General features: G+C 35.2%; 2 protein-coding genes across 3 annotated transcripts; both read left to right on the top strand.

The window, feature by feature from the left end:
* Positions 1-4,489: 4,489 nt before the first annotated feature.
* Positions 4,490-13,115, top strand: LOC140796150 (uncharacterized). The gene is made up of 7 exons (XM_073149044.1): positions 4,490-4,668; positions 6,974-7,115; positions 11,648-11,795; positions 11,874-11,949; positions 12,125-12,236; positions 12,363-12,451; positions 12,707-13,115. The coding sequence occupies exons 1-7, from the start codon at positions 4,633-4,635 to the stop codon at positions 12,749-12,751; spliced, it is 648 nt and encodes a 215-aa protein (XP_073005145.1). The 5' UTR covers positions 4,490-4,632; the 3' UTR covers positions 12,752-13,115.
* Positions 13,116-13,635: 520 nt separating this feature from the next.
* On the top strand, positions 13,636-21,592 carry LOC140796148 (jacalin-related lectin 3). Of its 2 annotated transcripts, none has more exons than XM_073149040.1 (7): positions 13,636-13,693; positions 13,825-14,022; positions 14,726-15,196; positions 17,835-18,110; positions 18,957-19,322; positions 20,382-20,603; positions 21,068-21,592. In XM_073149040.1, exons 1-7 carry the CDS (start codon positions 13,691-13,693, stop codon positions 21,362-21,364), a joined length of 1,833 nt encoding a protein of 610 aa, XP_073005141.1. In that variant the 5' UTR covers positions 13,636-13,690; the 3' UTR covers positions 21,365-21,592. The 2 variants fall into 2 exon arrangements, with proteins under 2 accessions (XP_073005141.1, XP_073005142.1); XM_073149041.1 differs by having other exon boundaries at positions 13,644-13,693; positions 20,388-20,603.
* Positions 21,593-23,854: the final 2,262 nt, after the last annotated feature.

The following is a 23,854-nucleotide window of genomic DNA, read 5'->3' as shown; positions in this document are numbered from 1 at the left end:
CAACGTTAGATGCTTTGCAAGTTATCTGCATAACTTTCTATCTTTCCAAATTATCTTTTTTTCCAAAATTGTGAAGTTTTACAGGTAAGGCGTGCATGTGGACTTTGATGACTCCAGGAAGTGCTGAAAACAGTTAACTACTTATCTTTGTATGCAAAAGATGAGGTAACTGGATTAACTGTCAGACCTCGAATTAAAAATAAGCCTGATGATTCTTGTCAAAATTAAATTTGATTTTTAACTCGTACTAACAAAAGTGAAATTTTTTCTTTTGATTTCTGTCAATATTTCATGCATTTTAAAAAGCAAGTTTCCCTTCCGACATTGTACATACAAGGTTGAATTTATGCTGATGCTTTCAGTGAAGTCTCTACGCCGCGTGATTCTTTTTGTAATTTTGAACTTCGAAATTTTTTGAGATTATTTTGGTATTTTTAACTTTTAACATTAATAGATTATGAATGTTCTTTGAAATTTATGCGGCAAGGCTGTTAAATTTTCATTTCTCTTTAAAAATAAGAAAAAATTAATAATTTCACTTAGATCTTTTAAAGTAACCCTTATTTTTATATACATTTTTGGAACATTTTAGTACATATAGTCTTTAATAAATTATTGGACACCTCTCATCCCTCCGTAGGTGTGTAATGGAGCCCAGTTTTAATCCATTTTAAATTGAAATTAATTTCGAGCTTATATTTACGATCAAAATTGAATTGAAATCATTACAATTAGAGTTAATTTTGTGCTTAAGCAAAGCTCAAGGTTAGACGAGCCGATTAATAAGTAATTTTAACTTTAATTTAATTCAAGCTAAATATGGAGCCCGATCAAGCTTCATTTAGGCTTGAATCAAATTTTAGAACTAGACTATATAATCAAAGTACATAATAATCCACTTTAGTATATTTTATAATATAGTATATAAAATAGTACTTTATATATATATATTATTTTGAGCTTTATCGAGTTTAGTTGACCAAGCCTGCTCATGAGCAAGCTTGGCTTGAAATTATTTTTGAGTCTATTATGAAGATCAAGCTCGACTCAATTCATTTTCAAGTTGAGCTAAAGTCAGCTCAATTCATTTTCAAACCAAGCTTGAGCTAGCTTAATTATTTTGACAACGCTTACCCGTCAGACAAATGAAAAAAGATAAAATGACAAGAAATATCTATACAATTGTGAGGTCTAAGATGCCCCGCAAGCCACATCTATCATAAAGATTGCATCTTAATATCTCTTGGTCGTTAAGGAATTATATCCGATTTGCCGCCTTGAGCCGCCCATGATGAACTGAATAGATAGCAGCGAGCAAAACTCTGATACCTCTAACTGAATATAATGCTAGTAAGAAAAATATCAAAGTTTATTTAGATAGAATACTAGTAAGAGAAAAATAAAGAATATTTAATTCATTCAGTTTAAAGAGATACTATATAGATTTAATTACATTAGCACTCCCAGAACTATAGACTGATATCAAATAACCCCTTATCATTTAAAACATTATAGCCAAACCCCCTAAACAAATAGTGGTGTAAGAGTGGATAGTACTAATGGAAAATGGTAGATTTCTTTTTTCTCCCTATCCTCGTGGCATTATTATTATCATTTGCCATCATAGTGCTGGTGTTAGTGGGGATGACGGCGCTGGTGATCCCGGTGGTGGTCATCGTCCACCACCTGGCAAGGCATTTGATAGGCTACAAGCGTCGCAACATATAGCATTTGTAGCCAAATGCCAAACTCTGCATGCTCGTCTACATTCACAATGCTCGCAACGTCCCCTCTCTCATCTCCCTTGTCAACCTCTCTAACCCCACCAAGCGCTCCCCAATCTTCGTCTACACCCTCCACCTAGTCGAGCTCACTGACTGCGCCTCTAACATCCTTGGCGTCAATAACTCCACCAAGGCCACCCACGCCGCCTCTACCACCACCTCGGCCAATAAAACGAACACATTTTCTCCACCTTCGAGAACTATAAGCAACACGCCAACACTTGTCTTCCCTACCCCAACATGCACGAGGATGTCTACGCCATCGCCGCTGAAATGCTTGCCATCGTCATCCTACTCCCCTTCCACAAGCACCAGACTGTTGACGGTGGCATGGCGCCCACCAGCTTACCATCTACACCTTCAACCGATACATCCTTGTAGCTGCCCTGCTCTATCATCATCCTCATTAACGGCAGCCTAAGGGCTTGGGGATCTAGCGCTGCGGTGGCGGCCCTCCACATTGCCCTCCTCTTCTTCGGCGGACCCGACGGTCGCGAGGCCCTCACCTACACATAGCACATGGTTGAGCACCCAGGCGTCTCCTTCATCGTTGTCCACTTCTTCCTCCCCGACCTCGATTACCCTTCCCCCACCTTCATAGCAACCGCTGCCTGTTATATTTGGCCCTCCTATTAAGTTAGGCTTGTAAATATGCTCATATTTCAAATCTCTTATGATATAATGGATGGAAGGGTTTAGGGCATATGAAAAGAAAAAAAAAGAGATAATACATGTGTAGAAAGGGGAAATAGAGAAATAAGGGTTGTCAAATGGGTAGAAGAAGTGCTATTGGAGGTGATCTTGCTACCTTCCACAGGAATTTCAACGTCGATATTTATATTCTTTTTCAGCTCATCTTTTGTTCTCTCTAAAGGTTCATGCACCTCTGGTTTTCACTATTGGTTAGTGAATCTTTCCACTCATCCTTTTTATTTTGGTGTTCTATTAAATGATGAGATTATAGCACAAAAAATAATTTTCTCTTTTGAGAATCATGTATGCTTGCCTCTAGTGTTATCTAGAGAAGATTTGTATCTCCCTACACATAGTGAAAAAATTTACTAGGACAAGGCTCTGTGGTTTTTTCCAATTTAGATTTTCCATGTAAAATTCTCAGTGTTATTATTTGCTTGGGTTGACAGTATTCCATTATATTGATTGCTTTCAATTTAGCTTCCCATAAATTGGTGGCTCTCATTTGATTATGCATAGGCAAGGAAGGTTCATTTCCTTAACACCGTCACCAAAGACTTTTGTGCCATCACCATCATCACCAACAACACCCATGAGTGGCTGCTCGATGACAAGTACATTAGCGAGTTCAGGGCGTAATGTCGACAACAGGTCAATAATGTATATCAAGAAGGCGGTGAGAAATAGTGAGGAGACAGTGCCAATGATCCAAAGCATGGAGTGCATTCATGACCTCTACATGGTGGGGAGGTCATAGGAGGGTCGCTTGCTCTACCCTCATGATTGGGATGGCGGAGTGGACCGAGTGCTTGGAGTTGGGGCTGATTGGGGATCTCTTGGCATCATCGGATTTTGCAATAATAGTGTCGGTGATTGTGGTGCAGTAGTATGTTTTAGTGGCAACGTTGCCTAGCGATAGGATTTTTGTCTAGCGATGGTTTGCATTTAGGTAGGGGTTAGGGTTGATGAAGAAGACGAGTTTATGTTTATGTTAGATTGGGGTTGAGGAAGAGGAAGTATTTGAGTTTTAGGTTTGGGTTAGGGTTGAGGAAAAAGGAGGGTTTGAGTTTAGGTTGGGGTTGGAGCTGACCAAAGATGAAAGCTTTCAATTAGGGTGAAGGAGAAGAAGAAGAAATGAAGGAATGAAGAAAAAAGAAAAAAAATGAAGGTAGAAGAAGATGGATATATTTGTCCTAATTTTATATTCTATTGGCATATTTGCTACAAATTTTATATATGAACCACATGTGACTACTTTTAGTTAAAAACTGAGACACTGAAATTATAAAAAGACACTGAAATTATGAAAAGACAACATTTCAATGCCCGATTAGTTTAGGAGGTCTGATTATAGCATTTAAACTTCACGAGGTGACTGTGATATTACCCTATAGTTCATGAGGTGTTAATATAGTAAAATCTAGTATTTTATGTGAAAAAGTATTATTTTCTTTTACAAAATGACTCTCTCTCTCTCTCTTCGGTCAAAAATAAGGTAAGATTAAATTAGTGTGGTTTTATAATATAAATATAAAATGGAAAAATACTCATCAGTCCTGCTATCTCAATTTTTTTATGCAACTCAATTTATCAATTCTTAATGACATTGGTCATTTGATCAATTTAGGTGCGGGCTAACGGTCGAGCCGAAGAGGGGGGCTTTCGTGTAGGCTAATGGGCAGGCTCTCAAGTTGGGCTTTTGGGTCGGGCTGATGGACGGGCTCCCAGGCAGAGGCTGATATGTAAAGGGTCGGCCTGTGCCGTCTATGGTAGTTTGGGCTCGAGCCAAGCACGGGTGGATTGGGCCATTTGATCAGCCCTATCCCAGCTATTGATTATTCCTTAGTAATTTACAGATCCTAATGAAATTTAATTAGGAGTTAATCCCTAGTTTCTCTCTAAAAATAGAAGAAAAGAAAAAATTAGTGTTAACGAGGGAATCCCACACCTAATCGGATCCTAAACATGTCGGGTTCGGATCTTCATGGGACCCAGTCCGATCTCAACTGGTTGCTTCCTCTACTAAAATTGTCGTGGAGAACGGAACCACTCCTCCAGGCCACAAATCTCCGGCATTCGCCTCGTCGGAGCCGAGAACTCTCCTCGTCTGTCTCTCTCCTTCTCGTTTTTACCTTCCTCTCTCTTAGCGGTGGCGATGATGGACTTGGATCCCAGACTTTACGAGCACATCGTAGGTTTCCCACTATCTTCCTGTGCCTAAACCCTACACCTGGTGAAATCACTTGTATTATTATTTTTTAATCTTTTTTCGCTTTGTTTGTACGAGAAGATCGTAGAAATTGGTCACCCATGTTCTCTTCATCTCAGGATTCCATTTTTTAGGCGTTTATGTTATGTTTGACTTGCGTCTGATGGGGGGTTGGTGGGCGTTGTGTAAGTGAAAGAAGAGGAGAGTTTCTTGTGTTTTGGATCTCTTTGAAAGTTTGGATTGTTGATTCAATTGCACTTTTGAGGGTGGATCAAATTGCCTTTTAATGTTAGGTTACTAGTTTTGCCATCACTTGTTTGTGTTATTTCTTTTTAATATTTCGTTTTGTTGAAAACTTCGTTTAATTGGTCTCTTTCCACTTGACAATACAAGAATTATCTTCTAGGATAATATCATTACTCTATCCATCTTGGTTTCATCCTTGTTGAGGCTTTCACTCTGACTACGATTCAATCCTTTGTCAATCTCTTTTTGGCAATGAATTGGTTGGTTCATTGCTTTCCGTAAAAATAAATATATATCTGGTATGTTCATTATAAAGTTATAATTATTTATTAAGCTGGATGATTCTAGTTGATGATCGTTAAAATGTCCAATTGTTTAGTTCTTCCAACTACTTTGAAAGGATTAAGGTCTTAAATATCTCTCTTTTAATGTGTGAGATATGTTTACGATGTATCGAGAAGTACCGCCCCTTTACAGGAGTTGCATTTTGAGACATACGTGTTTACTGCTTAAGCTAGTTAAAAGGTTGTATTCTGCTTCAGATATAGCTGTAATAAGTGGGAAGACCAGAAAGCTGTCGAGGTAGGTAGGAAATAGATTCTATTGTGAGCAACTTAGCATTACTAAATAGCAAGTTTTCTTCTATTGTGAGATGACTTGACAATCCAGTTCTTTCATGGGTATAATGTGATTGAACAAGATCTTGTTATTACTAGAAAATTACAAGAAAAACCAGAAATATATACATAATGTACATATATATTTCTATGACCACTTAATAATGTACCTTAGTTACTGATCTGTACAAAAATGAGAATTCTGTCCTGACAAATTGTTGCAAGTAAGGCGAAGGAGCTGCATCTTTTCTTCCATACGTAATCCATCTTCACTCCTTAGTAGTGACAAGTTCTGTCATTGTTCATTCCTTTCTATTAACTCTTTGAATGCTAATCCAACTGAAGTTTTTGAGTTTCACTCCTTTGTACAAAAGTTTAATTTTTTGTTGTGGTTTTGGTAGTATTGATATCTTCCAGAGTTTTAACTTTAGTGTTGGTGGTATTACTGGAAAATAATCACCAAATTAGGTCAAGTACCTATCTATTATATAGGAATAATATGTAAAACTTGAAGAGCACACCATTTTCTTTGTTATATGCGAGGTTTAACATAATCTGAGTCAACAATTTTGCCGTTGGGACAAGGCATGCTGGCTAGCCATGGGCAAGGTATGTGCTAACTGTTGAAGTCGGGATAGGGTGACACTTTTGTACTGAATAACCTGTGTTAGTTTAGCACAGAGCTGCACAAGGTTGGCAATTTGGCATGTGGTAGCAACAGAGCTGCAGAGGTTCAAGTGTTTGACTGACATTGGCATGGAGGCAATTCTTAGTTATTATGTAGTATCTTGGTGATTTCTTGTTGGCATTGCCAATCATGAGGATGTAATAATTCTAAATTTACTCTTATTATTCTTGATGGTACACATGATTGGCAGATCTGATAATGATGTTTATTTTTATGGGATATAAAACTATGATATCGTGAGCTTCAGGCTTCAGTAGAGTTATCTTATCATTTGCTTCATCATCCATAAAGAAATTAATCTTGTGAAATGTAACGAAGGTTTCTCTTAATTCCTTCTGCACTATATTCCAGAATCAGATCCTGAATCTTGACATATTTCTTGCTGTCTTGTTTGGAGTAATTAATTGGTAAAGACTAATCAGAATTCTGTAGAGCTATCTATCACTTTCTTTTTCATGCATAAGTGAAAGTTCCTCTTCATTCCTTCTGCACTATATTCCAGAATTAGATCCAAAATCTTGTCATATGTCTGCCGCCTTTTTTTGATTCTTTTAGTAATTAATTGGTAAAGAGTGTTCCACAAGAAGCAAGCATGATGATCCTTTTTAATCAGCTAACAAAGCAGCATTCAAAGATTCTTTATGCTAATGCATTAAGAAGCATAACAACAATTGCATTGAGATCAAATAATTTTCTCAAGTCTTGTTTGCTCATTTTGTCTCTTCACTATTGACAGGCAGTGAGTGACAATGATGTCTGCAATGTTATCCTATCATATCTTGTGCATAACTGTTTCAAAGATACAGCAGAGGCATTCCTTTCTTCTACTGGGATGAAACAACCTGTTGATTATCTCATGGACATGGACAAACGCAAATGTAAGTAATCTATTTGCAGGTTATACTGCAGGCAAGTAACTTTAAATATGAAATTATGCATATAAGCTCTTCTAAATGATATCTTTATCACTTTTCTAGTCTCAAATATCATTAGTCTCAATGAGAATCCTATTTCAATTTGGCTGACCAGTTGCACTAGAACAGACATGTTCATTATTTTTACCTATAGGGAAAATCACATCTGACACTCTACATATTTACACTTTCACGGTTTACGCCCTACTTTTTAAATATTTAGGTGCCCTTTGGTTCTTGCATAGCTGTTAAACATGAATAAGAGACTTATTTATGGTACGGAGCAACATGAGGGTGTGATAATTTTATCGCACCTCCCATCTACAGTAGAACAATATGCAGAACTTATCTTGATGTACATTGACTGGGTTATGCACATTCGTAGAGAGAAGGTGGTGTTTCCCTCCTATTACTAAATAAGGGAGGGTTAATTCAAGAAAAACCTTCCTGTTATGCTTGAACCGAACAAAGCTTAGTTGCAAGCCCCTACCTTGGACTTTATTCTTAGAAACAGTAACACCCTAGGCTAATGCAAAGGTATCAAGGAAGAATCTTTTGTTAGAATCAAACTTGATTTTTCAAATATGCCCTTTCTTATCTTTCTAAGAAGGGACTCATCCTGAGAGACAGGAAAGGGTATTTTCCGAAAATCACTGTCAATCTAGGTGTTGCTTGCAAGATGATTGGTGAATACTTCAAGGCAAGTTTATATGATTGAGTTAATCATGGATTGTTATGCTGCCACATAGCAAGCTAGCGAGAATGAAATCCGCTATGGATATATTGTGGGATAGGTTTTTCTTTTAGGGTTTGTAGAGGTCTTAAAGTTGCAGTGCTTGGTGGCTGCAATATGGCTAATGCAGAGCAAGGCGGTAGAGAGTCAATGGAGTAAGCACATGGTGGCAGTGGATGCAGAGGAGCAGCAAAAGAGGGAGGAGACTTGAAATATCTTACTGTGCTTGTGGCACAACTGATTGTATTGTCCCATGATTGCGATTTCTGAGCCCGTGGAGATGCTATCTTTGGGAGTTAATACTTACTAAATTATTCTTCAGAATGGAAAATCATTATCTCCCAAAGTCAGATTTGCTACTCCCTTCGAGGCATCATGTTGTCATAAATCTTATCTACTTGGTTCTTTCTGGAGAATAGTTCAGACAAATTATTTTTCACTTGATTATAGAATTTAGTGTATGGTTCTCGAATAGATATGTATGAAATAAAAAATCCTTATACCAGGTTGGCAGATTGTGTGGAAGAGTGTTGAAATATGATAATAACGCCGACTTTATTTTGCTATTTCCAATCTGCTCTAACTGTAGCAGTAGACAAGTCCAATTCCTCCATTCAAATCTTGTTGGAAGAAAGATTTCTTTTATTCCTGTCTTGCTTCCTACAATGAAATTGGATGCTTCCTATTAAAAGGAAAGGAGATAAGAAATGCATAAGAGAGTTCACTAATTGCTTTGTAGCTTCTGCTATTCTGTGCACTCTCCTATGCAACATAACTTGGAAAATGTTATTTAGGAACTCCAAGTTCCAATCAAAGATTTACTCTGATAGTTTAGGATTAGCCTCTTGGCTCATGCTATTTCTTGCAACTCCAATTTGAAAAGAAAAAAGAGAAAAAAAGAAGTCACTCCCCTTTGTTGATACTAGGCAAATGCTCTGTATTTGCCAAGTATTAATGAATATAAGGATACTCTCTTTTATGTCTCTTAATCTAGATTTTTCAAGGAAAACAATGATAAGAAGTGCCTCCTCTCCTTTTTGTATATTTTCATCCTATACATAAACCGTATCAATATACCTCTTTGTCTTTTTATCTATATCACTGTACATCTATTTCTTGGCTTTGGTCTCCCTGGTAAATCCATCAAAGAAAGCACATCACTAAGGGTATGAAATATCAACAAAGATATGAGATGTGGATTATAGTCATTCGACACAATATGGTTACATAAGTAAGAAATCTTGAAGTATGGCATAATTGTAACTTAAGTTCCTATTCACTTGTCGAATAGGAATAACTTTCTTCTAGAATAAGCCTCCTTTGGTATAGTAACTAAACAACAATATAGTCTCTTTTGATATACTAATTCATCATTTTCTCTTTTCTTATTCCATATTATTTTTAAAAATCAACTTAATAATAACCTAAAATTACTATGCCCATTGAGAAGATAACACTCAATAACCAATCACTTCATCTATAATTAGATTCTCTCTCTCTCTCTCTCTCTCTCTCTCTCTCTCTCTCTCGGCCGCCATAAGTGAGCATGACTTTTTTCTTCAACAAGCCCATCGCCAAGATCTCTCCTTATCACTAAGGTTCCTAGTTTTGGTTCTAGCCGATCTCAATCCTGATCGAAACTAGCCGGTTGGCTAGTTTTAGTTGGGGTTTTGGTTGATACTTAATTCGTTTTAGACAAGATTAGCAATTTTGGCCGGTGGGAATGGGTCAGATTCAACTTAGAGGACATCAATAATTGATATTCCCCTCCCTACCTGCCTCTCTTTCTCATTTCTCTCTCTCTATCTCTTCTTTCTTTCTCTTTCTATTTTTCTCTTCTTTCTTTCTCTTTCTATTTTTCTCTTCTTTCTCACCTCTTCCACCGGCAACTGAGTAGATCTCCGGTAATCTTGACGTCCGGCTATGTTCTCTAACAAAGATCTGACGATCTCGACTTCAACCTCTGGCGACCTTGGGTGAGTTTTTTTTTTAGCTTCTCATTCCTCTCTCTTTCTCTTCCTACGATGAAGTAGCAACAGGTGCTGCGATATTCATCAAAGTTTTGAATTTGAGTACGTTAATACATTTTTTATCTTTTTAGGTTTCATATGTGAGTAATTTTTATTTATTTTCTTGTCGTTTTTTCTAATTTTTTTTTTAAATTCTGTATTTTTAAATAATATTTAGAATTTTACGTAATTAAAAAATAGTCTGATTCAATATGAGTAGCATATATTATTTTTTCGGACAACTGATACCCGATCCTGATCTCGATCCCGATACTTAGAACCTTGCTCATCACCTCTCTTATCTAAGATGAATTCTGTAGCACTCCTTGCACACAGTTTTATTACTAGAGAGCAGCTCTCCCAACTCTCCAAGTAAGTAAAAGAAGGCAATGAAGGTCATCTTTTCCAATCAACCAACAACTTGCGATGACCGAAATACATGAACTCAACCCTCCAACCTTTTGCATTCCTTACCAAAATCATTTTGTTCCAGAAGTAGATCGGCTATCGCAACTGTCCAGCAGTACAAAACATGTTACATTAAATTTGTGAAATAAGGTTATGTGAGAAGATGCAGACTTTTTATTGTAGTGTGGAGGAATAACTACATAGTGCATATGTGAGAGGTTATTTTCCCATACTGTGGGGTTATAATGTGCACTATATAATTATTTCTCCGCATTGTGATAAAAAGTCTATACCTTCTCGCATGACCTTATTTAACAAATTTAATATAAATAGAATGGTACATTAAAACGTACCACTTTGGCATCATCAATTAAAATCAATACCTATTTTACCTAGGAGAACTCGATGTTTTATTAATGTGCTATTGCGGGACTTTTTTCTATTAATTTCTTTTGTTGGTAATTCGGGGAAGATTTTCTATTTGTAACCATTTAGTTTTAATAATAAATATGACAATTACAGATAAATTTAAATATTAGTACTATTTTAATCCAAATATCCAATTAAGGGTATTTTTGTCAATTAAAACATCACCAATTTTTAATACAAATTGATTATTCTTTATTATTTTATATTAACTTTATGTTATATCAAATGTAATTATTACTCCTTACTACTAGTATATATAACTTAACATTGGAATAGCTATATCAGTATTAGCTCTCTAATTCTAGTATTAAAACTTAGAATATTTCTTTTAGAATTGACCTTATTCCATAAGTGATTGTGCTTTATGAAGTAGTGGTCAAGATTATACAAAAATTGTGTATTCATTGAAAGAATATTGTAATGAAAAATAAAAGATCCAATACATATGAGAAGTTATTAATACCTAAATATTGCAAGAAGAGAAATGACATCAATCGGTCATAATAATTATCACCATGGCATGAGCTCCAAATTTAGGCCTCCTTTGTGTGGGTAGAGCTTAATTTACACATCTAAATGCAACATCTATCACTAAACGAGTCCTCTTCATTGTACCCCAAATGAACTATGGAAATTTTGCTTCTATTTGATCTTTGTATGGTCATTAGGATGCAAGATGTGTCCTGGATGTCTCCAAGCCATATCCTTGTTTACATTTTCATTTAGGAATATCGATACATGAAGAAGTAGATGATATGCATCTATGAAGTATATGGTAGATATCATCTGTTATGGCTCAGTCTAATATGGAGGTATCTGTGCTTTGTACTTTGGACCAGGGATTGTAGTAGTATTCACTGGTTACAGTACCTTCAAAAGCACTCTATTTACAAATTTTGTACTCGATTTTCTTTCAGCAATTTCCCATTTTGCCTTGGAAGGGAACGCTCTTGAGGCCATAGAGCTCACAGAACAGTTAGCGCCTAACTTACTGGAGGCTAATATGGACTTGCATTTTGACCTTTTAAGCCTGCACTTCATTGATCTGGTTCGCTCTAGGAAATGGTGAGCAATTTGTAGATATTAAAATATGCAATGAGATATTGTACTATGGCTTAATGTGATTATTACTTGGAATGACAGCACAGAAGCTCTGGAGTTTGGCCAGAAAAGGCTGACATCATTTGGAAAGGTGCAAAAATATGTTGAGAAGCTGGAGGTATATTTCTCACTAATGTGCTTTTGTTATGATATCGCTAGCATGATCACAAGCAAAATGAAAAGGGATGCAATTTATTTTGAGATAAAGTGCGATATATCTTATATAAGAATATATCTTTGTCATGATTTAATGAAATCCACTTCACTGCGTGCTTCATCTTGCAATGGCATAGGACTTTATGGCTCTACTAGCTTATGAAGAGCCTGAAAGATCACCTATGTTTCATTTACTGAGCCCAGAGTATCGACAGAATGTTGCAGATAGCCTGAATCGAGCTATCCTTGGTATGCTTAGCATCTGCCAGCAGTAGTGTTCTATTTTCCTGATTGCAATGACACTTGTTTTATCCTACTGTTTTTTTTAATCTGTTCTTGTGACCAATTGTACTTTGCTCTCATTGTTCACGTCAGCCCATGCTAACCTTCCTCCTTACTCTTCAATGGAAAGGCTGATTCAGCAAACTACTGTGGTTAGACAACTACAGCAGGAGCTTGGCAAGGTAAACAATCACTTGGGTTACTCTGATATTTGTAGAATGCCTATTTGATCTTTTCTCTTTCAATGAATCCTTATCCCAACTGTTCATGTCAGTGCGATAAGTTGCACCATGTTGTACACTTACCAGATGAAAAGAATCTGTCTTTCTTTGATACTGATTCATTGTGCATTGTTTAAATTCATTTGGGTGGATCAAAATAAGACTATAACAGATGCATACAGTGCTTTTTTAATATTTAAACTTTGGTTTTGGCAGGATGCACCTCCACCGTTTTCTCTGAAAGCATTTCTGAACAACTGAGCTGCATAGGGTGTGCTTAAAGTTTCCTTACCATCTTATGGCTGGTCTTACTTTATCTGCGTCTACCTGAACGACGTCACAATACAAGATTCAGTCCTGCAGCATGAGGTTGCAAGAGCATGGCCATCCAAATGTCATATTTTAGGAATCAGTCTTTTTCGCCCCAAACGTTGTGTATTTTATAATTTTATCAATCAAGAATCCAGTGATTTATGGAGTGGTGTCCAATCCAAGTTATTAGAGGTTGGAGAGATGTAGTCTTTCTTTTTCTTTTTCATTCTTCTTAAACGCAATGTGATTTTAGACTTGTACATACAAATGCATTGAGGAAGCTATTATATATGCGTTCCTATGTCTGATAAAACTAAGTGCAGAACTTCCTACCGAATTGCTGGCTTTTCTTCAGTTTTTTTTATATTGGGTTTTCTGATCCGAGACAAGTCTCTGCAGCACTCGGATGTGATGATAAATGTGTCATATAACCTTTCTGATTTGCCTACAACGTGTTTTGCGAAAAGAACCTCACAGTATATATAACTCAGTAGGATTCCAATGTCTCTTTCTCCCACTCTGTCTGTGTGGCTTCCAATTCATCCAAGAATAGATTTTACAATCTCCAATATATTCCAAGAATTTGCACTCGTTCGAATTGATTACTCTTTCAAAAAGTTGGTTTCAGCTACTTTTGATCTCCATCGTGAATGCATGGAATTGGAATCACTCTAGAAAAGACACAAGATAACATGCAACTTCCCTTTCTTTCCATTTCGTCATGGAATCGAATTCCATGAAGCTTTTTACGTATCGATGTGTGACACGCACTACTGCGACGTTGGCATAAGGTTTCCTTCCCACCCTTATATAAATCCAACTCGGCATTTCATGGGAACTCGTCTCAGTTGATCAACTACCAAACCTTCTACCTCCTGCTGATAAGATATGGTAAGTATTCAATTTATGATTTTGTCTCAATATATGCAACTTTTTCTTTGTTTTTCTTAGAAATAGTGAGAAATTATGATCTCTCGAACTATTGGGATAAGAAGAAACTGATGTAAACTTATATGTGTTAGGAGAAAGGCCCCATAATGGTAGGACCATGGGGTGGAGATGGAGGCAGCCCATGGGATGACGGCATCTACACGGCGGTGAGGCAGGTGGTGGTCGTTCACGGCACCGCCATCGATTCCGTCCGGTTCGAGTATGATAAGAAAGGGAGCTCCGTTTGGTCGGAGAAGCACGGCGGCAATGGCGGCATCAAAACGGACAAGGTCTGGTGTGTTGTTGAACTTGCCTTTTTTAAGACTCCAGACTTCTTCTTTCTCAAAGTTGGCAAGAACGTTAAATATTTGGTCATGATTTAGATCCACTTGTACTATGATTTTTTTTTTCCAATTATTTCAACCAATTTATATAAGAATCAAATGATCTTTACACCCTATCGGCTAGTTAGATTTAACGGACAAAAATGCATTTGTTAATTTCAATGGTGAAAAATCTTGTAGGACCCTAAAAGGAAATAAAGTTCCTATTGTTAATATGCATCTATTGTATAAAATTATTTGCTTATTTTCTAACTCACTGTCTATTAATTTTTTGCCACACTACTACATGCACATGATTTAATTTTATTGTGGCCCGTTCTTCTTAGGAGTGTTAGCCTAGTTTTATATATCAAATAGAGCTAACGGTTTTATTTAACCTATAGCCCATAGGCTCTTCATCGATCAATAAAAAAAATATATCATTGTGTTAATTTACCAATTGCTCTAAAAGCTTTCGTTATTAGACAATATTAATTTTTATATATTATATTCTAATACGACACAGTCTAAGGTGTGGATTAGAACAGTTGGGCTTCTACTATGGTATTATATTAACTCATCAATTGTTCTAAAAGTTCAAGCAGCTAGGAACATGATTTGTTTTACATTTCATATTCTAACACTATGCTATTCTTCCATTGTCTTCCAGGTGAAAATAGATCATCCAAGGGAGATTATAACTTCAATCAGAGGCCATTATGGACCTCTATCAAATGGGACTGCAGTGATCATAAGATCACTCACATTTGAGACCAATCTCTCCAAGTATGGCCCATTTGGATTTGAGCAGGGGACCTTCTTCTCATTCCCCATGAGTGGTGGCAAGATTGTTGGCTTCCATGGCACATCAGGATGGTATCTGGACTCCATTGGATTCCATCTAAAGCAACTGCAAACGAACTTAACTACTCCACCAAAAGCTTTGATTCCATCAACTAGTCTGACTACTTTTAGTGATAGGAATGGCTACAGTTATCTAGATGGAAATATTGGTAGAGGATATGATATACTGCTTGCAGTGAGAGAGAGGGGGGAGGACAACTACACCATTCTCACTAACAACTATTCAAATGGAGCATTGCAAACTAGCGAGTACAGAGATATGAATCGCCAGACCAGGGTATGAGATCTTAAACTTCAATTCTACATGTCAATATTTAGTTTTTCTTTTAATTAAAAGGGGAGCTGCTCAACCAGCTTAGAATCTCCCATGGCCATTTGCAAGGCCATCCAATCAAAATTGTTCTTGTTTCCCCTCACCCTTCTCTACCTTTAGAGAAGGTCTTGTTCCTGGCTGTCCAAACCTTCCAAATTGTGGTAGACACAATTGCTTTAAACTTATCTTGTTCTCCACCTGAGTAGGACCAGTCATATACAATCCTATTGTTGTCCAAGGTAAAGGTTGTACCAAGGTTATGGGCGATGATCTCCAACACCTCAAGTGCAAATATGTAATGATAGAAGAGATATTCCTCACTCTCTTCCCACTAGCTACACATTGGGCACGGTTCAACTGAGCCAATGTGTAGGCTATGAAGGAGAACTCTAATGAGCACTCTCTCCCAAAAGACTTTGGTCCTAGGCTTCATCCTAAGTCTCCACAGAGAGCTTCACTCAGACCTATGCAGATCATCTTTTAGCCTTAGATAGTTATAAATGGATTTGGCACTAGTTTTTCCTTTAAGGTCAGGCCACCAGATCCATCTAAGATAGAATTTTGGATAGTAGGCCAAAAGGCTTCTTGAATCAAAGAACTCATCAAAGTAGCCATTAGAGATTAGCTCCCCAACCTTAGCATTTCCATCAAGAATATTAGCATTCATAAAGGATGGCATGCGAGCATTCACAAAGGATGGCATGCGAGCATTCACAAAGGATGCCATGCGAGCCAGAGGGTGGCAATAATCTAGGGATCATAGAGGTATTAACAAGACCATTTCTAATCAAGTATTTGCTTCTTTCCTTTACGGTCCAAATCGCCCTCCAGGCCCACAAGGACCATTTTGTGTCAGTTTTTATAGTTAGTAGACTTAGGCTAGTATAAGCTATTCTAATGTTTAGTTTAATACTAGTATAAAAAGTAATAATTATATTTGATATGATATAAAGTTGATATAAAAATATTGAGAATTGGTGATGTTTTAAACCAAATAATAAAAATACCCTTAAGTTAGCGGAAAATAATATTCCAAAAGTTTACTTGCATTATGCAGGTATGCAAGTTATAACATTATACTGTGCGGGTATGTGATATTATAACCGCCGCACTTAGGTATGCAGGGTCATACCTTGCATTGCGCCAAAATACAAGGTTATAACCCCTCACTCGGGTGTGCTAGCTAGATAATATCCTCCTGCACTGTGTCAGGTTATAAACCCACACTCTTGTGTATAGGGTATTGCCTCGTATTGTGCAACTATGCAAGGCTGCCTTTGAAAAGGAGAGAGAGGATATCAATTATAGTCGATATAACTAGTAATTATGTGTTGTTATCTCAAAGAGTAAAATGATAATCTTGAGTCATTAATATATAAAGTTGTATGAAATAAGATAAAGGTTTAGTATGCTAGAATACAGTAAGATACTGTTTAGTTACTACACTAGAATAAGAAGACTTATTCAAGAATAAGTATATTTCTGTTCCGGAATGAACGGGGGCTTAACTTTAGAATAATGCAATATAAAATTTTGATTTTTTACTTACATACCCCTTATTTATATGTATGCCTATCTAAATTTTATATTTGCATACATACCTTTTAAAACAGAAGATTTTTTTTATGGATACTTTTCAGATTATATTTTTGACATCTATAATTGAAAAAAATATTTAACAGACGAAATGATATAAATACTCTAAAGTAAAAGAAATATATATACAAAAGAATAAGAATATTTTCATCTTTTTATAATTAAATTGATGAAGTTTAAATGGGTAATATCCATGTAAATATAATAGAGTTTTAAGGGGTATCCATGCAAAAATTAAGTGTTGTGAAGGATACATAAGTAAATATCAATATTTGATAGTTATAAGATTTACTTTTTGAAGGATATACATGCAAAAAAAAAAAAAAAACCCCTAAAAATTTTGATAGTTGCTTTGGAATGTTATAGTTCTATAATTAAGTTTACAAAACACTTTCTTTTATTGCCTTAAAGCACCTACCAATGACTTAAACTAAATATATACTTGTAATAATTATAGTACTCTTGTGTATAAAACCTACTCCATTCACCTCTACAAAGATATCATTCCCCCTCCCTTGATAAACAATTTTGTTGAGGAGTATTGTAGGTATTTTAGTTTTTTATTTTCAAAAGTATATACCATAGGATGTTAATGAAAATGAAATATATATATATATATATATATATATATATATATATATAACTTGTTGTTAAAGGTACGATGTACATTATTGGTTTATTACTTAACAGTTTAAAAAAAATAATTCACGTGCATCAAAACCTAGTTTTATAGAGATTTGAACTTCAAACCTTATTTATTGTCATTTAATCTCTATTTTTATTATCTCTTCTTATGCGGTGTAAATGCCAGACACTTTATTATCTTTCATTTATCTACTAGACTATATATGGGTTACACGCGAGGGGGTGTCTAAGAGGGGTATGATGTATTATACTTTTTGGGGGCTGAATCAATTATTTAACACTTATACATTATTATAAATCTTGAAAATTTATTTTATTCTTGCAATATTAATTTATTGATGAACTACTTCACTATTTGCAGATGTTATCTTTTCCTAGTAATACAATAGAGAGATCAGGATCATTGGCCACAGGAAGTGCTATAACATATGGATCGATCACAGGAGGTGCTGTAACATATGGACCATGGGGTGGAAATGGTGGAACTATATTTGATGATGGAATATATACAGGAGTTAGACAGATTAATCTAACTCGCACAACGGGAATAAGTTCCTTAAGAGTTCTATATGATAGGAATGGACAGTCAGTGTGGGGAAACAAGAATGGGCTTAGTGCAGGACTCAGACCTGACAAGGTAAACTCCCGTTAGAATTATATGTTTGTTATTTAGTTTTTCTTATGAAAAATTTTCTTTCATCTCCCAAACTATCACTTTTTACCAATAACCTCTAAACTTTTTTTTTACATAATGACTCCCTAAATTTTTATTTTTAGTACATAATGACCCCCATAATAGAAAAAGTTTGGTAAGGTATTTCTGATAGTTTAGAGGTTTTTATGCACAAAAAAAAATTCAAAGGGTCATTGTGAAAAAAGATGATACTTAAGAGGTGAAAAAATAATTATCGCCTTTTTAATATATATTATTCTAAAATCTCTCTTTTTTTGTATATATATCCCTCTTAAAACCTTTTCTTTTTTGTATGGATACTTTCAAATATAACTAAACATTAAAATTTTATTAATTTAACCGTAAAAGATAAGCACTTTTGTTCATGTCTCCATACATTTCTTTCACTAAAAGGCATATATGTCATTTTCTTTTATCTATTAATCTTTTCTTGGCGAATATGAGTATGTAGGTATACTATAAGTTAAACAAAAGGGATAACTTTTCTTAATATATAGAATGGATATCTAAGCCAACTCTTTTAAGAAACGACATACAATAAATTGAATATATGGGCCACAGCACGCCGCCACCTTCGGTGTACACGACACAAATCATAAATTTTTTTAATTTATAATTATAAAAAAAGTAACTTAAAAGAATGCCCATATAAAAACAAGGAATTTTTTACTAGTATACACACAAATGAGGAGATTTTGAGGGGGTATATATGCAAAAAAATAAATCTCTTATTACAAGGTAATTGAGTTGAGACTAACTTAATTAGCCTCTTTTTTTTTTTTTTTGCAGATAGTATTTGATTTTCCATCAGAGGTCTTAACTCATATTACTGGTTACTTTGGCACTATGATGTACATGGGACCAACAGTCGTTAGATCACTCACATTTCACACAACAAAGAAGATTCATGGGCCATATGGAGATGAGCAAGGTGTCTTCTTCTCTTCCTGCTTGACTGAAGGGAAGATTATTGGATTCCATGGCAGGAGTGGATGGTTCATAGATGGCATTGGAGTTCATGTTCTTGAAGGAAAATTTCAGAAAGCCCCCTCTGTTTATCCAAAAGGAGTGAGTGGTATGAAAATAACTGAGCTTAGCGATTCTGAAAAATCTACTGGTAAATTAGTCCAGACAAGCAGAAGTGTTGGAGAAGAGGTAAGCAATATTTCCTATCAATCTCATTTTATTTTAGTTTAGAAGGAACTAAGAAGTAGACAATGCTATTAGCATTTTATTAAATGATTACTGTGGAGAATAAGATTTGAGTTAAATTTTAGGATTCTTTTCACATGATTGTTGAAAATATCATCTTTGTGCCTTTCATAATTGCCATTCCATCAGTTATATTTAAATACTTGTTATTACAAATAAATTTAGATTAGAAAATACTATATATCCCTTGCATAAATTGTTTAAAAGTAGTTTGAAAACTATCTAATATTATTCAACATCATATTACAAAATATAAAAAAAAAACTAGAATCTCTTTTATGCTAGACAAAGAATGGATAATATCTCACTCTAAACTTCAAGAAAGAATGGTGTTTTGATTATTTATACACATTTGTTAGATTTAACAGTCACTTGTTTGTTCAGGAATAATGAAAGCTTATCTTGACTATTAGGTTTGTTCAAGAGATTATCACATAACTTGTTGCAAATGGAACTAATTTTCCTTCTTCTAAACAGCTAACAAAGAAAGGTTTTACACCAATTTTATCTTAAGAAATTTTATAAATCACACCCTATATTTTATCTATTTTGTTATTTACACTTTGTCTTTGAGGATTTTATAATTCAACCCCTCATTTTTTATTATAATATTTATTTAGCACTTTAACGTTATTTTGACTAACTGACATTTACTAAATTATTAAAATATATTCACATTTTTACTATTCCATCAAACCCCCCAACTACCTCCTATCATCCTATGGTTGTTGCAGTCACCACCTCCTCCTCTTTTTCTTCTTCTTTTCGCTCCTCTTCTGCCAATCCCACGAGGAAGATACGAGAGTGAGAGAATAAAGGATATATGGATAATTTTGATATTTTATAAAATATTTAGTGTATTATAATAGAATATTTCTTTGCTGGTAGCATCTGCATTAACCCAGAGTGATAATTAATTATTGGTAAAATGTAAGGTATGATTTATAAAATTCTCTTTATTTTATTCAATCTTAACATCTTTACAATTAGCAACTGATATAGTCTCAGGTTACTCATGGTGTGGTTAAAGAACCAGTTCCAATTGGACCAGGGCCTTGGGGTGGAGACGGAGGAAAGCCATGGGACGATGGAGTATACTCTGGAATCAAGCAAATTTGTATCACAAGGAACAACTTTATAAACTCCATACAGATTGAGTATGATAGAAGTGGGCAATCTGTTTGGTCTACAAGGCATGGAGGTAGTGGTGAGACATTTAACAGGGTAAGTAGCATTAGAATGATTAAATACATTCAAATCCTTGATATATATATATATATATATATAGGTTCTCTATGCCTCTTGAGCTTTTAACTAGATTGTAGTACAAACGAGAGATGCAAAATAACTTAAATAACTATGCTTTTATTGATAAATATAGATTGACATAGAAAACTTAGGGTGACTTAGCGATACAAAAGAAAACTTCAAAAAGGTACGATAATTTTCTTGAACTTTTTGTTCCGTTGCCATGATCTCTAAATTTCTAATTGAAACGCAACTACAAAATTAGTAAACAAAGAAATGACTTTAAATAATTCTAGATTGATAGAGAAAATTTAAAGTAGCACTTTCTAGGTAAAAAAATTATGGGCACCATTAACTTTGAACTAAAAACCTAGCTATTACAATTCAATTACTATGAGCAAGATCGTATACACTCTAAATTTACTTCTTAATTCATGCAGATAAAATTTGAGTATCCCCATGAAATCTTGAACTGCATTAGCGGTTACTACAACAACAACAAAGATGAGGGTTCGAAGGTGTTAAAATCTCTCACATTCTTCACTAATAGAGGAAAGTATGGACCATATGGGGAGGAATCTGGAACATACTTTACTTCTGCTACAACAGAAGGGAAGGTGGTTGGATTTCATGGAAGGAGTGGGATGTTTTTGGATGCAATTGGTGTCCATATGCAGCACTGGTTGGGTGATCAGAAGAAGACTACCAAGTATATGTTTTCCAAGTATTTATTTTGAATAAGACCATACAATGAATATCTATAAAGAATCTGGAGATAAGATTTCAGGTCTAGTGTAAGATTTGAAGCCCTACATGACGGCTAGCACTAGTAGATTGAAGGTGGAATATCATGAAGAGTTCTTTATTAATGCATAGTTTAATTAATATTAATACCTCATCAAATGGGTATATTGTATTGCACAATGACTTTTGATACTTTTATTTTATCATGGATGTTTGTGAAAGTTTTGATCCATTTAATGTTAAATGATAAAAATTAATAGAGTTTAATATCGGGGGCACCTTTATCATCTATTAAAGGACTTAGATCTTAATATATGGTTACCGAAGAGTAATTAGAAGGGTGTCCACGAATAACAGGTTTGAAAGGAAATGTACAAAAATAAGAAAATTTGAGGGGTATATATGCATAAAAAAAACCTTTATATAGAGGGGTATTTGCAAAAATATACATTTCATATGATATTTTTGTGTAACAAAACATTCTGACCGAAAGACAATTTTGATTAGAAATCACAAGGCAAAATTATTTTTCAGAAAATAAAATAGATTAAATAGCTTCTACGAGAATAATATGCATCTCCCATATCAAAGCTCAAAAGCTGGAACAAGACACTTCAGAAAAACCTTACTCAAGTACATCCAAAATCTAATAATTTACTTGAATTTGCAAGCCAATCAACAATTATTAGCTTCATAGTATACACAAGAGATTTCATATTAATGGTAAAGTTTAGTGAGGAGAAAAATGTCTTCAATTAGAGTATCGGTGAACTGACCATCTTTGTGCACCCTGTTCAAAATGTTAGCCAGGAGGAGTAAAGAATCCATCTCAATCTATAGGTGACTGATATTAAAATTTTTGATAATAAGCAAAGCTTCCGTAATAGTCTAATCTTCACCCTTAAATATTATTTTGAAATAGCAACAACTATTTCTGCAAAGAGGATAACCATTTGGCAATTGGGCTAGAAATCCAATTCCACCAACCATAGCTGGCTTTATAAAAAACCCATCATCATTGGCCTTAAGCCGCCTAGGATAGGGAAGATTCCATCTAATAAAAAAGTAAGAGGAATTGAAATTCTAATGCTTGACATATAGCTGTCCAAAATACTCATAAGATAAGTCTAAAGGCTTTGTCCCAAAACTTACTAATATCTTTCTATTCCACTAAATAGAGCTTTATTTTATTTATCTTCTTCCAGATCAACTAGTGAGTAACCCCACCAAGACCTTAAATAGAGCCAGTTTGTCCTCAAAGGGAAGAACAACAAAAGAAAGCCAAATCTCATATTCTTGCTAACGGCCCTAAGGTGTTTAAACTAAATCAGTCAATGACCAAGTCCCAATGATGGGAAACAAAATTTACAATGATAGTAAAGTTAGGACATAGATATAGTTATGGCATAATTTCAGTGTACAAGAGAGATTAGAGAGGGTATCACCGATAGGCAACAGTTTTGAATAAAATTCCTACAAAAAAAGAAAAAATATTTAGGAGGCAGATGCAAACCCCAAAAAGTTCTCCATGCATCTCATTGCGACAAACTAAGCTCATATTTATTTCTAAGGAAACAATACACAATTTTATAGATAGTAATACTCTTAGGTGGGCGAACAAATCCAACAGTCATTCTTATCTTGAATATGCAAATTAATAGCAAATATATTTTTTTCACATAAAACAGGCTCAAAAGTATGAATAATTACTTTCTCTCTCGAGGAGTTATCCCTAATTAGAATAGAAATAAGGATAAACTGTGATAAAAGGTAGCATTGACAAATTAAAAGGAATTGGGGAGAACCAAAGGTCGGTCTAGATCTTAGTAGAAGCACCATTAAATATAAGTTTAAGGTCTTCACAAATGGTGCGCATGGAATCAAGTATCAAATGCTAGCGTTGGTATTTGGTGTTGGTGTTGGTATTGTCTAAATAGTCTCCTACCTTGGGCTCTCATTTATGAAGTATTCCCCTTTTTTCTCCCATTATCAACTAAACTAGACCTTAGTGACTTTTCCTCATTTTCCCCTGCTCTCTCTCTCTCTCTCTCTCCCTTACTTAGTCGACGATTAGTAGTTGTTGTTGTCCCTATTTGTCCTAATTGACATCAAGTGGAGAAGCACATAAATGTGAGAAGGAGCAAAGCCTTACGAGGCTTTGCTTTACTTTGTATAGATGACCCAACTCTTGTGGGCTGAGGTGCTTGGCTAGCTTGATTGAGACAGACTAGGCTAGCCCGTCCGAGCTAGAGCATGTGTGGGCTGGGCTCTGTCCATAGGCTAAGAGGACAAGAAATAAGCATGCGGATTAGCACATAGGTGTGCGAGTGAGGTCGCCCCTAGCAAGCCAATCCATTTGGTCGACCTTGGCCCATATGGAGACTAGGTTATGGCTAGTCTATATTAGTATGCTCATGTATGATAATATCTATTATTCTAAGATGATGATATTTTTAATTATGTTGCTTGATTTTCATGTTAAT

The sequence above is a fragment of the Typha latifolia genome, chromosome 10 (genome assembly GCF_019914945.1).
Source record: "Typha latifolia isolate L0001 chromosome 10, TyphaL0001v2, whole genome shotgun sequence".
Lineage (NCBI taxonomy): Eukaryota > Viridiplantae > Streptophyta > Magnoliopsida > Poales > Typhaceae > Typha > Typha latifolia.
This window is presented reverse-complemented; position numbering and strand designations above follow the sequence as displayed.

Excerpts from the sequence above, each read along its gene's own strand:
- LOC140796150 (XM_073149044.1), top strand. The coding sequence starts at position 4,633 with ATGATGGACTTGGATCCCAGACTTTACGAGCACATC. Across the intron at positions 7,116-11,647 it reads GGACATGGACAAACGCAAAT|CAATTTCCCATTTTGCCTTG; the intron begins GTAAGTAATCTA and ends ATTTTCTTTCAG. Across the intron at positions 12,452-12,706 it reads TACAGCAGGAGCTTGGCAAG|GATGCACCTCCACCGTTTTC; the intron begins GTAAACAATCAC and ends TGGTTTTGGCAG.
- LOC140796148 (XM_073149040.1), top strand. Across the intron at positions 14,023-14,725 it reads GCGGCATCAAAACGGACAAG|GTGAAAATAGATCATCCAAG; the intron begins GTCTGGTGTGTT and ends ATTGTCTTCCAG. Across the intron at positions 18,111-18,956 it reads CAGGACTCAGACCTGACAAG|ATAGTATTTGATTTTCCATC; the intron begins GTAAACTCCCGT and ends TTTTTTTTGCAG.